Raw genomic sequence first — 15,348 nt, forward strand, 5'->3', positions numbered from 1 at the left:
GAAGCAATGTTTTAGAACTAGCAATGAAGGCTTGAGCTGTATCAGAGCAAGACGCTGAATCTGTGGTGGAAGAATGTAGTTCCACTCACAAGCGTGTTTTAAGGACGAAAACCAGAAAATGTCTTGAGATAAAACACTGAAAGATGTATTAAGGTGTGGTAACCATGGTATGAGTGGAATAATTGACTCCGGCCCGTTGAATTATTGAAAAATAATGCAAACCTGAGGTGCAACGGTCACTTTGCTCGAGTGTGCATTATGTTTCCATAATTCAATATTCTGTCGTCAATTATTCCTTACTTCTATTCTTATGTAAATTTAAAAATAATAATCATAATTTTGGAGGAAAAAGATTAGAATTATTTAGTTTTTTAAATAAACGACATATTTTCCTATCCTTTTATGAAAAACTTTCAGTGATAATAAATACATTTGAAGCCACCCCAAGAGACAAGGGTGATGAATCCAAGGTGAGTTGCATATTCAGATCAGATATTTGAAAAAAATGGTGGAGTCTTTAAATAAGTTCTTAAACATGCTATAAACTTTAATAAACATATTGATATTTCTGAGAAGAATCTCAGATTACCCTAGTTTTATTTACAATAAATGATCATATTTTTTCACATACAACAGTAAAAACATTGTAGACAACTTAAATAACTTGAAGGTGTAACTACTTAAATAATAAAAGAAACAGGGATACTCTATTCACATGACACCTTCCCAGCAGCTCCAATGCAGGTTTCACATTAAGTGCTAAAAATTATAGAGAAGATTTACAGCATGGATTCCTCGCACTTACCGTAACAAAGAATGTTAAAAATGCACAGACTAGAAAGTAATAAACACTTGTGGTTTGCTGATGGTATACTTTTCTGTGGGAGAAATTAGTGAAGATACATGAGTACACCTCACTCCTAGAGGTGACCTTGAAGAACAAATGACTCACTCTTACAAGAAGCACATCAAAGAAAGGGTAGTTTGAAAAAAAATGAATCTAACTGGTTACAAATTAGCCTAAAGCTGATCAACAGAATGCATTGACGGTCCCATTGTCTAGTTTCTCCTATTTTGAATCAGGAAATAAAAATGGTGTGCTTAAACAAATACAGCTTATTTGATGAGGAAATATGATAAAGCATGGGATAACTTGAGTGATAGTGCATTTTGCTAGTTCATCTATTGGTAGGAGCTCAACCAAGAGCTCCTAATGTATATGTATAAAAAAAAAAGTTTTACTTTGGAGGGATGCTATGGAATCTTGATAACATCTTGACATCACTCTTGTATAATCTTCTACTCATTCATGAGCTCTTGGTTGACTAAAAAGAATAACCGGCTCTAAAATTATAGCTTGAGCCTCGTTTTAGAGAATCAACACTGAAACAAGTCTGAAAGAAAGATCTATGTTTAATTTTATTTCTGTCAAAATACTCTTGATATTGAGAGAATTATGTTATATCTTTAAATTAGAATTTGATATATCATATCTTCAATGGATTTATGTAAGTATCTATAAGTAAAATACATTAAAGGAATTTACAAGTTTTATGCAAAACTGCTTACATACTCCTCTCTCATATATTATTCCTTAAAAAAATAAACCAACCTCTTTCAAAACAATGCCAAGTCTAAGTAGTACTCTTCTCAGTACAGTACCATGTGAAATGTACACCAGTCACCAGTCTTGTTCCCTTTTGTAAATGACAAAACTGAATATGGTTTGTGGTTTTCAAAAATGTTTAAAATAAAATACAAATTCAGAAACTGTCATGGTGAACAATAAATGAAACTTGCAACCAGTGAGATTATTGTGATGTTATTTGTTTAAAACCACCTTAAGAGGGCCTTCCATATGAATTTTTTTTTTTACTTTACACATAAACAAGATACAGTATATGAACATTTTAAAATGTGATAAGATATACATTTTGCAATGAAAGCAGCGTGCTTGGTCATGAACAACTATAGAAAAATAGTATTGCTACTGATACTGATACTGCAACTTTAACCAGAGCAGTGCCCTCATAAGAGTATTTTCCAAACCACATCATCTCCAACTGGTCATATGTATTAAATTAATCAAAGTGACTGTCAAAACATCCTTAATGATTTCACTTTATGTTTTCATCTAAACTAAACATCAATGGGATACAACCAATATTCAGTTTTGACTTTGCACGACCCTCACTGATCGTTTCAGCAAATATATCAAGAAGATTGAAGACATTATAGCAGATCCTTTTTATAAACGGCATGTAAACTGGCATCAAGTCCCATTCTCCAGTTCTACTCAGACCTGCTAGATAAAGTTGTATTGTGGCATGCTGTATTGACAGCAGATTCTCTGATACTACTTCCCCCGTTTTTCAAACAACCTGTGAATCCATAGTGATATTTTTGTTATGGTGCAGTTCAGTTTGGTAGACTGTCCATTTGACCTCCCTAAATGAGCTTTGCTATGCTTCACATGCAGCAAAAGCCCCTGAAATACTGATTAGCCTTCCATTTCTAGAGTCCTGTAGTACAACCTGGTGCCCATGTAACATCTGAGTTGGTATCATGTAGGGCTTCCAGTGCTTTCTGAGTCCTCTGGCAGTTTTTGTTGCAGGGACAGTTGACTTTAAAGTGGATCAGACTTTATGCACCATACCAGCTGTAAAATACTGTGGGTTGCAACCAGCAGAATAACCTCTAAAATTCCAGGAAATCCTATGTTGTACCTCCAACATGTGATCCCTTCAGCTATGCGTGGTGAGGTTCGGCCACCCTGTTATTCTTTTATGTGTGTATTTCTGCATAGGGTTGAGAAGTGGAGATGGTGCAGGAGAGCTTGAAGATCAAAAGCCTGTGGCTTATGAAAGAGAACAGTGGTGGGAGAGGAGAATCAGATGAGGGGCAGTTGGAGATCGGGGATGGTGTCCTGAAGGCAAACTCTGAAATGCCTCCTTAACATTCAGTCTGCAAACTGGAGTAGAGTGCATTTTCACCCTTCCTAGCTCTTTATAGGATATAACTGGTGAGGTCCAGCAGGTAAGATGTCATGTCAATTATGTGCCCCAGGAAGCTGTCTTTCTCACCATACTCTTGTGTGCCTCGCTCCCCTATCTCACATTGGGTGCCTGAGAAACCTTCCTTGCAGAGACACTTGTTGGGCTCCACACAGACCCCACCATTGCGACAGGCGGGTTCACACTTGGCTGCAAAGTACATACAAAAAAAGATTCAAGCTAAACATGAGGTTTTGTGCACCAGGAAAAATTCACATGCCACTGTCAGTGCAGAAGGCAGTAGAAGCACTTCAGACATGTTCTACATCAAAGACTCAGGTGTTGTTTGGCTCCATACCTCGTAAGCAGAAGGGGCCCTCCCAGCCAGGACTACAGCAGCACTTGCCAGTGGGTGTACAATGGCCATTCTTGCATTCACGGGAACAAGCCGAGCTAAGCATCTCTGGATCTTCTACAAGCCGTCTGCACTCCTTAGGGACCTGTGGCCTGCATGAGTCAAATAACACTGATGGTCAACTAAGGATCTTTTTGGCCAATACACAATGCAAAGTTTTTCAAGTAACAAAAACTTTTAAATGTAGAGAATCCCCTAAATTATTGTTCTCTGTGAGTACGGAATACAGGAGTTACTCCCGAAATTGCAACAATTGATAAGTGATAGCCAAAGCACTGTCTAGCACTTATGAACAAGAAACATGGATGCCACCAGATTAACCTGTTCCAGGGAGCGGGTCTGGCGATGCATCTAATTTGGCCGGTTTCACGACCTGCATTGACGCCATCGTACATGCGCAGTGCTTTAAGAGGAGTGGAAAGATGTGTCTAGCTTTTAAATACAGAAATGATGAGGCTGTTAAAATCAGGTGCACCTCATCACGCTGCCGAACAGGTTTGTCACTGCACCCCTCCTCTCCCCTACCCACTCCAATTGTGGGGCTGGCTAAAGAACGAAGAGATGCAGGGTGACGATGATCCAAGGTTGGGGCATGTCATTCCATCACAATGAATAAAGATACATACCTCTCTGTTTTTGATTTGCACCAGGAGAACACAGACACATTTCAGTCGTGCTATTAATAATATCATTAAAGGAATAGTTTACCCATAAATGAAAATTCTGTCATTATTTACTTGTATACTTGTCAATATCTCATCAACAAGTCTAATTAGTTCTTGCATGTCTCATGACCAAATATCATGATTTCATGTCACAAGAACCAATGACTACATTTACATGGACATGGCTTATTGTGAAAAGTAGTTTATTATGAGAAAGTGCCATTCTCATTTACATGTACTGTATAAGCGGTGTACTCTTTACTCCCATATACATGCGGTCTTGTCAGTAAGGAGCTTTCTCCACAGCATTGCTATTTCCCTACAATGCTTGTGTAAATAACAAACATGGCATCTGGGGAAGACTTCGCTGTATCATTCTCTGTTGCTTCAATTTATTTCCAGATATTCCTTAAGTTTCCTTAACTTTCCATCGCAACCTGCAGCAGAATTGCGCTGTAATAGTGGGGATTCCCTCATACGTAAAATTACAGGATTCACCATATTTACGAATGCACATATACCAATGTGAGGGACCGTCAATATTTTACATTGGTGTGAATAAATGGGTGTAGTTTATAGCATATGTGCTTTCCCCACTGTACTCAAATTATTTTTGTGTTGACTTGTTGTTGGGCTCCATCCTATGACATTTGTCATTGGTCTGTTTATGCACATGCGCACTCTTCAAACACCCATCAGAACAGCGTTTAAGTGTTTATATGGCCACATTAAGCTGCGTTCTCGAGGAGAAACCTAGGTGTGTTAAACAGCTTTCACTTAATACCTTAAATAGCGTAAGGAAATCGGGCTTCTCGTTTACATAACGTTTCAGAAAGCCGCTTTCTACAAAACCCCTATGTAACGGGTAAGGATGGGCAAGGAGGAGTTGGGAACCGGCTGAGCAGTCAACAAAACTTTTAATAACATAAATCAACATAAACACACACACAGCAGCAGAGTGTATCTCTCTCTCTCAAACTGGCACCTCCGGCTCATCTTTATCCTCCTCACGGCTGATTAGAACAATTCAGCACTCTCTGGAGTCATGCCCTCCTCCTCGTTGCACCCTGTTTCCTTAAGTTGCTTTGTTCCCGCGCAACCCTCAGTTTCGGTTTCAGGTGACCAAGTGACTAGCTTTGTTGTGCTAAGTAGCATTAAGGTGTGGCCGCTTTTTCCACTGGATGGCTCGTTAAAGTGTGTATTTATTGGACTTAATGCTGACGCGGAAGCGGCAGCGGAAGTGGTAGCCCTCGTGTAAAGCCCTCCTCGTGTGAAGACCTACTTGGGTAAAGACCAGCGAGTCTACATGTGCGAGTCCACCAAGCAAGAACACAGACAAGGCACTACTCACCAAAGCACTTAAGTATTTTTCTATTCTATCTCTTTTATTATTTTACTTACATTCATACTAACATGTCTAGTTCACTAATAACACATGCCTTCAAGAACATCCCTGTTATCTGATGTAGACCGTTCACAAGATACAGATGCAAGACAAAACGCAACCCACACAACCTCTGGCCGCTTTGCACTTCAACACCTGCTCCACTCTCGTTCTCAGTGGGACTCTGGAACTGCCAGTCTGCTGTGAACAAAGCTGCCTTCATTCCAGCTTTTGCCACACAGTCCACCCTCAGCATCCTGGCACTGACAGAGACATGTATACGTCCTGAGGATACAGCAACACCTGCTGCTCTCTCCAACAACTTCTCCTTCTCCCACACCCCTCGAAATACTGGTAGGGGTGGGGGAACAGGTTTGCTTATTCATAATAACTGGACTTTTTCACCACAGGCTTCACTATGTAACAACACATCTTTTCAATTACATGCCATTACTACAATGCAACCCACAAAATTACATGTTGTTGTTATCTATCGCCCTTCAGGTCAGCTGACAAGCTTTCTTGAGGAGTTGGATGTCCTGCTGTCCTCCTTGCCAGAGGATGGCAGGCCACTTGTGGTTCTTGGCGATTTCAACATACACCAAGACAAGCCCCAGGCCATTGAACTGAATACTCTTCTGACCTCATTTGACTTGGAAAGACTACACACCACAGTAACTCACAGACCTCATTTTTACACGTAACTGTACCACCTCAAATATTCTTGTTACACCTTAACATGTCTCTGATCACTACTTTGTTCAATTCAACATGATTCTCCCATCCATAGTAAAACCGACTCCACCTTTGGTTTCCTTTCGCCGTAACCTCCGTTCCCTCTCACCCTCTCGCCTTTCCACTGATGTCTCTGCCTCTCTTCCCACAATAAATGTATTTTCCATGCTTGATGTAAACACTGCCACAGACACACTTAGCTCTACTTTAACAACCTGTCTAGACAACAACTGTCCTCTCTCCTCTAGACCAGCACGTACTACACCACCCAGCTCCTGGCTGTCTGAAGTCCTTCGTGAACATTGTACTGATCTCAGGGCAGCTGAGAGGAGATGGCAGAAATCTAAAGATCCAGCCGATCTTGATAAATATCAGCTTCTGCTTGCAACTTTTTCAGATAACGTTAAAGCTGCAAAAACGTCATATTACCAGACCAAGATCAACAGCACCACAGACACTCGATGCTTGTTTAGAACATTCAACACACCTTCTCTGCCCTACCCTCCACCACCTGACACATCACTAACAGCAGATATCTTCGCCACATTTTTTACTAATAAGGTTACAGCCATCAGCAATACATTCACTGCACCACACCCTGTCAAACACCCACCTATTGTATGCAACTCTTCTTTCTCTATGTTCTCTCCTTTAACTGACACTGAGGTCTCTAAACTCCTCCTCTCCAACCACCCCACAAGATGTTCTCTTGACTCCATTCCATCACACCTTCTCCAGGCCATCTCTCCATCCATTCTACCTGCACTTACACACATAATGAACACATCTCTTCTTGCAGGCACTTTTCCCACTACATTTAAGCAGGCTAACCCCACTGCTGAAAAAACCTGCACTTAAACCCACACAGATAGAACACTACAGACCAGTCTCTCTCATCCCATTCATGGCAAAAACACTTGAAAGGGCAGTTTTCAATCTCTCACAGAACAAGCTGCTGGATGACAATCAGTCAGGCTTCAAAAGTGGACACTCCACTGAGACTGTCCTGCTGTCTGTCACGGAGTCGCTGAGACAGGCGAAAGCTGAATCCAGATCATCCGTTCTGATTCTGCTGGACCTTTCTGCTGCCTTTGACACAGTCAACCATCAGATCCTACTCTCCACCCTCTCTAAACTGGGCATCACCAGAACTGTGCTTGGTTGCTTCAACTCCTATCTCTCAGAGAGGTCCTTTGAGGTAGCCTGGAGAGGGGAGGTATCCAAGCCACATCAGTTACTTACTGGGGTACCTCAGGGATCAGTGCTTGGGCCACTTCTCTTCTCCATATACACAACATCACTGGGACCCATCATCCAGTCACATGGTTTCTCTTACCACTGCTACGCTGATGACACGCAACTTTACTTGTCTTTCCAGCCCAACGACACCACAGTGACCGCTCGAATCGCTGCCTGTCTGGCAGACATCTCAGCCTGGATGATGGAACACCACCTGCAACTCAACCCAGCCAAGACCGAACTCCTTGTCTTTCCAGCCAACCCTGCTGTTGAACACAACATCACCACGCAGCTGGGTCCAACTACAGTTTCGCCTTCCAAAACGGTCAGAAATCTAGGGGTAATTATTGATGAGCTAAATTTCACAGACCACATCTCAAAGACTGCAAGATCATGTAGATTTACACTCTACAATATCAGGAAGATAAGACCTTTCCTCTCTGTACATGCCACACAACTGCTCATTCAGTCAGTTGTCATAACTAGACTGGACTACTGTAATACTCTCATTGCAGGCCTTCCTGCATTTGCTATTAGACCTCTCCAAATGATCCAGAATGCAGCAGCACGTCTGGTCTTTAAAGAACCCAAGAGAGCACATGTTACACCACTCTTTGTCTCTCTCCACTGGCTTCCGGTTCATGCACTTACTAAATTCAAGGCCCTGATGCTGGCATACAAAACAGTCACTGGGTCTGCTCCAGCATACCTAAAAATATTTATGCAGAGCTACGTTCCCACCAGAAGCCCGCGGTCGGCTAAGGAACGTCGCCTTGTCGTACCAAAACAAAGAGGCACCAAAACACTTTCCCGGACTTTCAGTTTCATCATACCACGTTGGTGGAATGACCTTCCCAACTCAATCTGTGAAGCTGACTCACTCTCTATCTTCAAAAAACGGCTAAAAACACATCTTTTCCAAAAGCACTTAACCAGTCACTAAAAAAATAAATAAAATAAAAATATTTATAATTCTTGTTGCCCTTAAATCTGTTTTGTATACTATTTTGATGATAGTGAAACTTTGTAGTATGGCACTACTGTAGTATGCAGTTTGTACCACTGTCTCCTTAAGATGATTCGCTTATGTTTTCCTCTTTTGTAAGTCGCTTTGGATAAAAGCGTCTGCCAAATGAATAAATGTAAATGTAAATGTAAGTGCATGTAAACGTGGTCAGTGAGTATATGGACATTATTTATAAAATATTTGAATTATGTCCTTTTCATAATACAAAGTGATTGTATGTCTTTAGAAGACTTGGTATACGACACAAGGGTCACATTAACTTTAATGACACATTTGAGTGCTTATTTAGGCATTAAAGTGAGTCACTATGCACTGCCATTGTATTGAATTCATCCAATAGTTTTAAATTATTTCATTTTGTGCTCTGAAAGAGAGTATTCAGGTTGGAATGACATGAGGGTGAGTAATGGCAGAAATTTCATGTATTTATTCCTTTAGCAACTCAGTTTGGTTCTGTGCACACTATGTGTGATGTCTGAAAATTGGGTTGTGACAACCTAAATGTTTTGGGAGTTTTTTGGGAGTAAAATGCAGTTGTGACTCACGTCATTACCAAACTGTGTGACAACTGTATTTAGCAGCATTGAGTAAGTGGCCTTTGGTTCCTGTTTCCCCCCTCCAGACTTTCCACTTGTCTCATGTACCTGTTTGTCCTTCCAGCTTGCTAATTAAACATGCCAAACATGCAAACATGTATTCATCAAGGAGGTATTTATTTTTTGGACAAGATACACAAACATGCATACATATGGGCATCTTATGTTTAGAGACAAATGAGCCATCTTATGATGGGCCATCTCAATCTTATGATTGACATCATGGATTTTTGCCATAGTAAAATGTCTGGAAACAATTTTGATTTGTGTGTAATGGATATCAAATGAAAAACCTGAGGTGTCACACTAAGGGGCTTGTGATGAACATGTCTGAAGTTCAGCTCTCCAAACATTCTTATGCCTGCCTCAGCTAAACACACTGTTTAATGAGCCAAGCAAAGGCTGTCTATTAGTGAGCAGCAGGGCTGTTGACAAACCCAACAGGCCAACACACACACAAACACACTGTGAAGCAGGAATTGTATGGGAAACCGGCTGGAGAGCTCTTAGTGAGACCACATCCTGTGTTTCTCACTAGAGGTGGCATATGGGAAAGTAAGGAGGGTTGCTTAAAACATGGACGTAAACTTGGTAGAAGCTCAGGAGTGAATTCACTGAACAGTTGTGTCACTATTGCGCATGGTTTTTCAGCATAAAATCCTGCTTCTTATTAACTAACCACCTGAAATTTAAGCAGGCACAATGAGCACTGAAATGGTGCTGCGTCTGAAGTATTTCAATTAAGTTACTGTCAAACACACCTCCTTTGTTAAAAAAAAAAAAAGATTCAATATTTGGTTTAGGCTTTGACTGTTATAGTTTCACATGGTTGAGTCAGCTGATAACCCAATACATTCTGGAGACTGGGATATTGTGCCATTTGCCAAAGTACTTCACCCTAGTTTACTCCCGGTTTACATATCCCTGCTAAAAAGATTAGCTTGCGCTGATCAATTCCCATGCTGGTCTAGGCTGGTTTATTCTGGCTTGTGTTGGTTTGGTGCTGATCTAGCTGATAGACCAGCATAGCCATGCTTTTCATCAGCAAAACCAAGCCAATCTACCGCTCTACTAGTACTGCTCATCAAATAGTCACAATAATAAATACAAGACAATAGGGGAAGCTTACAAAAGCATTAATTTCCATGTTAGTCCAACTGGTGAAACTGGTTGACCAAGGAAATCTTGCTGGGTAGGCTAGTGAAGAATGTACAGGTAAAATTGAGTCCAGCTTAAAGCCCCTTTTGGAAGCTTACTGGCTTGCCTCTGGATCTATGCGTGTTGTTTGTGAAGACGAGGGACAGCAGCAGGGAGTGCGTGCCTCTCTATGTGAGAGGGTGGGATGTTGGACTTCAGAGTTGCCCTGACAGCTTCAGTGACTGATGGCAGGAGTAGGGAGGTAACAGGAGAATTCTGGCAGGATGCACTGGGGGGTCTAGTGGGAGAGCAGTTCCCATGCTCCCCTCCACTGCTTTCAGCACCCATATCAGGTCTCCCTTTTCTCTCATCCACACTTTGGGTTTTTTGTGTTGTTGTGACAGGCTGTTACGTTGTTAAAAAAGAGAGAGACAGAAAAGATGAGGGAGAGAAAGAAACAGAGATGGATAATGAAAAAGAAAGAGAGAGAGAGGGAGGGAAAGGAGAGAAAGAGGCGCTCCCCAGAGGATTGGGCTAACACTGTTAATGACGTTGGGGTCAGCGGCACTACTAAACAGTTTGTATTACTGGCAGGGTGGCTGTGAAAACAACACCTGCTGCTGTGGCACTTGACAAAGACAGCTGGGTCAACAGGCACTGTGGGAATGTATCAACTCTGTGAGGCCACTTGCATAAAACACAGACTGATAAATTAAAAGAACGCCCCAGCTTATTAGTATAAGCCTGTCCTGTAGCTTGCCATTTCAGCTGCCCAACCCATCTTTTTGTTCACCGGAGGATTGTTTGGCACAATATGCCAGCCCCGATCCCAGTTTGTCTCTCTATTACGCAAATCTACCAAGGCTGAAACAGATTTGATCATGTACACTTGAACGAGGAATTAAAGAGATCAGTAAGTTCCTCTAAACGGATGTGATGCAATATTGGAAGTCCCTTTAAAATGCATGGCATTCTTATGGTTAATACATCCAGTAGCTTAGAGCTTTTCTTGAGGAGACAGTTTAATATCTCTTGGCTTAATTTAAGACAGTTGAGTTATTTGATGAAAAAGCATAAGAAGAGCATGGCAAAGGAAGGCTTCATCAAGTCACTCTGTGTGACTCCTCTGTCTTTTTGTCATCTCTCCTTTTGTTAGCATCTCTTTGTTGTTACATTGTATAACATTTTTTACTGTGTATTGTAGCTGTGAGCTATTCGGTTCCACCCCTAAGGGGTTTTGTCAAGGGGTGGAACATAGTTGTGAGTGGAAAAGATTTAGGACAGACCGTGAAATAAAGAAGCCTTTGGGTAAGAAATGGGGACTATGCAACCAGAGAAAAAGAGCACTTTTTAAAGTGTTTGTATATCCTGCTCTTGACACACACACTTCTGGAAAAAGACCTAGAGGAATTTGGAACTTCCATAACTAATACACCACTTCAATGGGCTCCAAAATAGCTCATTCATGAACTCCTTCAATAAAGAAGTTCACATTAAACTGACAAAACCTGAAGTCATGAAAAATACACTGTTATATTTGCTTTCTTTCTGAGGCCATGTCAACTAAACTACTTCAGCTGAAATCAGCCAATGCTCATCAAAATTTGAATGACTGCCCCAAGTGGCTGAAGCTCCAGTTTCTGAGCAAAATGTCCACAGAGAAAATTTTTCAATTCAAAGCAATTTGTTTTTAAACCTATCCGCAAACCCTAAACATATCTGTCAGTGGAGTAAAATGTTATCTTAGAGGGAAAATGCAACATCAGAATCGAAACATTCGGTTGCAACATATCGGCTTCCCATGTGGTCATATTGCGTCAATACATAAACTTCATAAAGTTATCATTTTCCAAAGTAAGGGGTACTAGAGTGCTCTTGAAAGTCTCCATTAAAGTCATTGCCAGCATCATCCAATCACTGCCAGCCTTGTTTGAAATAAAATTATAAATTCTGAATTTATGTACTGATTACCATTGTCCCATGTCTGCCAAACATGTTGAGTGGTCCAAACATCATCTGCAGCCTGAAACTGAACTTTTGATCGGATTTATAGGAGTGAATGCACTTGCTGCATAGAGAGCTATAGGATGGTCCCTTGCTCCTTATTTAGTGAATGACTTAACTGCCAGTGTGTTCTCTCTCTGCACTGGTCTCAAAACACAGTGTTTAGCAGTGTGGCGTTTTGCGATAAATTGCTCAAATTTAAAATATGGCATATCATATGAAAACTAAAGACTCAAATAGGTTTTAATGTAAAAACTTAATTAGGTTTCTTACCAGATGTAGTTTTATTGATGTTTCTCCCAAAGACAAACCCCGCTTTGGTTGGCAGCATGACTCCGTGTGCCGAAAGTTGAACCCTTTGCAGTACAGAGTCTCCTGAACTGAGATCATTTGGTTTAAATTAATTTAAATTATGTGTTGTGTATAGCAAAGCCAAAATACAACATCTATGCATCTGTACATGGGTTCGCACAAGGTTAATAATATAAACTGTTGTAGCCGTAAAGCTCAAGCTAAACTCAAGCAAAACACTAACATATATTTTGGTGTAGTTGCTAAGAAAGCTGTTTCTTAGATGTGTTCCTCATCTGTCTTTCAACTGATTTGAGTGAATTCTATCATACAGCTGTCAGAACATACTGCATCTTCAAAAATGTATTTTTACTAGAATTTGATCTAACTCATGTGACTGAACGTAGAAATTAACTGAGGTAAAAGACCACTATGCTTTTACTAGCATTAAGTATGCCAATTGAGAAACATCAATATTGCATTGTTATAGCAAAAATGAGTATTTATACTGGACCAATAAAAAAAAAAAGGAAACTGAACTGAAGATGTGTGTCAGCTGGTGTTTAATGTGACAGGGTTTTAACATCAACTGAACTTTATGAGATTATTCATGTTTTACTTTTTATAGTACCATCTTAGTGATTGCTACTGACCAGTAAACAATCCTACAGACCCTCCTTTGTCCATATGAGACACAGATATGTATACATTTCAGTGGGTGGTGGTCTTTTTATTATTCTACATTAGCAAACTGATAAACAATCTCAGATGGGTTCAGGTGAGATGTGTTTACTGTTTATCTCAAACATTTTACTTGATATATGTTACGTTCTCTCTCCTCTATCCTGTAGCTCTATCACCCAAAAATGCAACATGATAGATCAAAATTAAAATATGATGTGGGCATTTTAAAGCCCTCAATCCCAGTCATTTTTGGGTGATAGAGCTACAGGAGCAAAAAGAGCCGTTGCACATGTTACAAGGCTTAGATGTGCAGTATAGCAGTAAATGTATGTATAATGAAATATAAATGCTGGACCGCCCCACTTGACAGTACTTGTCAACTCAAAATTGTTAGATTACCTCCTTTATTTGGCCATTTAGATCACAAAATCTGACAGGATGTGTAAAACAGTGAACCCAACACTGCAGGTCCAACAGACTAAACAACTCCAATCAATGGTGGAAAGAATTGTTCTTTGGAAAAATGCAGCAATTCCAGAAAACATAAATAAAGTACATTTAAGGGGTCTTGTATAGGAGACTCATGGACACATTTGTGCTAATTATTAGCATTAGACTTGGGTGGCACTGACGTCACCTGGGTCTCGAGATCATTTGGTTTAAATTAATTTAAATTATGTGTTGTGTATAGCAAAGCCAAAATACAACATCTATGCATCTGTACATGGGTTCGCACAAGGTTAATAATATAAACTGTTGTAGCCGTAAAGCTCAAGCTAAACTCAAGCAAAACACTAACATATATTTTGGTGTAGTTGCTAAGAAAGCTGTTTCTTAGATGTGTTCCTCATCTGTCTTTCAACTGATTTGAGTGAATTCTATCATACAGCTGTCAGAACATACTGCATCTTCAAAAATGTATTTTTACTAGAATTTGATCTAACTCATGTGACGAACGTAGAAATTAACTGAGGTAAAAGACCACTATGCTTTTACTAGCATTAAGTATGCCAATTGAGAAACATCAATATTGCATTGTTATAGCAAAAATGAGTATTTATACTGGACCAATAAAAAAAAAAAAAGGAAACTGAACTGAAGATGTGTGTCAGCTGGTGTTTAATGTGACAGGGTTTTAACATCAACTGAACTTTATGAGATTATTCATGTTTTACTTTTTATAGTACCATCTTAGTGATTGCTACTGACCAGTAAACAATCCTACAGACCCTCCTTTGTCCATATGAGACACAGATATGTATACATTTCAGTGGGTGGTGGTCTTTTTTATTATTCTACATTAGCAAACTGATAAACAATCTCAGATGGGTTCAGGTGAGATGTGTTTACTGTTTATCTCAAACATTTTACTTGATATATGTTACGTTCTCTCTCCTCTATCCTGTAGCTCTATCACCCAAAAATGCAACATGATAGATCAAAATTAAAATATGATGTGGGCATTTTAAAGCCCTCAATCCCAGTCATTTTTGGGTGATAGAGCTACAGGAGCAAAAAGAGCCTTTGCACATGTTACAAGGCTTAGATGTGCAGTATAGCAGTAAATGTATGTATAATGAAATATAAATGCTGGACCGCCCCACTTGACAGTACTTGTCAACTCAAAATTGTTAGATTACCTCCTTTATTTGGCCATTTAGATCACAAAATCTGACAGGATGTGTAAAACAGTGAACCCAACACTGCAGGTCCAACAGACTAAACAACTCCAATCAATGGTGGAAAGAATTGTTCTTTGGAAAAATGCAGCAATTCCAGAAAACATAAATAAAGTACATTTAAGGGGTCTTGTATAGGAGACTCATGGACACATTTGTGCTAATTATTAGCATTAGACTTGGGTGGCACTGACGTCACCTGGGTCTCGCAAAGGTATTCGGACCCTCAATTAATTATCTCAAATTCTCACCGAATTAAAGATCCTACTTTTAAAAATGCTGTAAGTGATTTTTAACATGCAGAAATAACTTGATTACCAGACAAATATCACTGAAATAGGTGCTATGAAATATCACACATGTCTCTGAAACAGTCCTAGGCTCTGTAAACAGTAGGGAAAAGATGACCGCCGGGGCCGCGGTCAGATTTGTGTGTTTAGCCAATCAAGAAACTTTCTGCCTATTAATTATTATGCACGTTTACAGGGCCTGAAAGGTG

At 40.0% G+C, this 15,348-nt stretch overlaps 1 protein-coding gene across 1 annotated transcript in view; it reads right to left on the reverse strand.

The window, feature by feature from the left end:
- Window positions 1-540: 540 nt before the first annotated feature.
- The window catches only part of LOC127643438 (hedgehog-interacting protein-like), a 57,344-nt gene continuing 42,536 nt past the window's right edge, over window positions 541-15,348 (reverse strand). The window contains exons 12-13 of the mRNA XM_052126191.1: window positions 3,352-3,500; window positions 541-3,203 (exon numbers count right to left, since the gene is read on the reverse strand). Of these exons, the coding sequence (XP_051982151.1) occupies window positions 3,007-3,203; window positions 3,352-3,500 (346 nt within the window). The 3' untranslated portion in view covers window positions 541-3,006. The remainder of the gene's footprint in view (window positions 3,204-3,351; window positions 3,501-15,348) is intronic.

The sequence above is a fragment of the Xyrauchen texanus genome, chromosome 5, assembly GCF_025860055.1.
Source record: "Xyrauchen texanus isolate HMW12.3.18 chromosome 5, RBS_HiC_50CHRs, whole genome shotgun sequence".
In the NCBI taxonomy this organism is placed as follows: Eukaryota; Metazoa; Chordata; class Actinopteri; order Cypriniformes; family Catostomidae; genus Xyrauchen; species Xyrauchen texanus.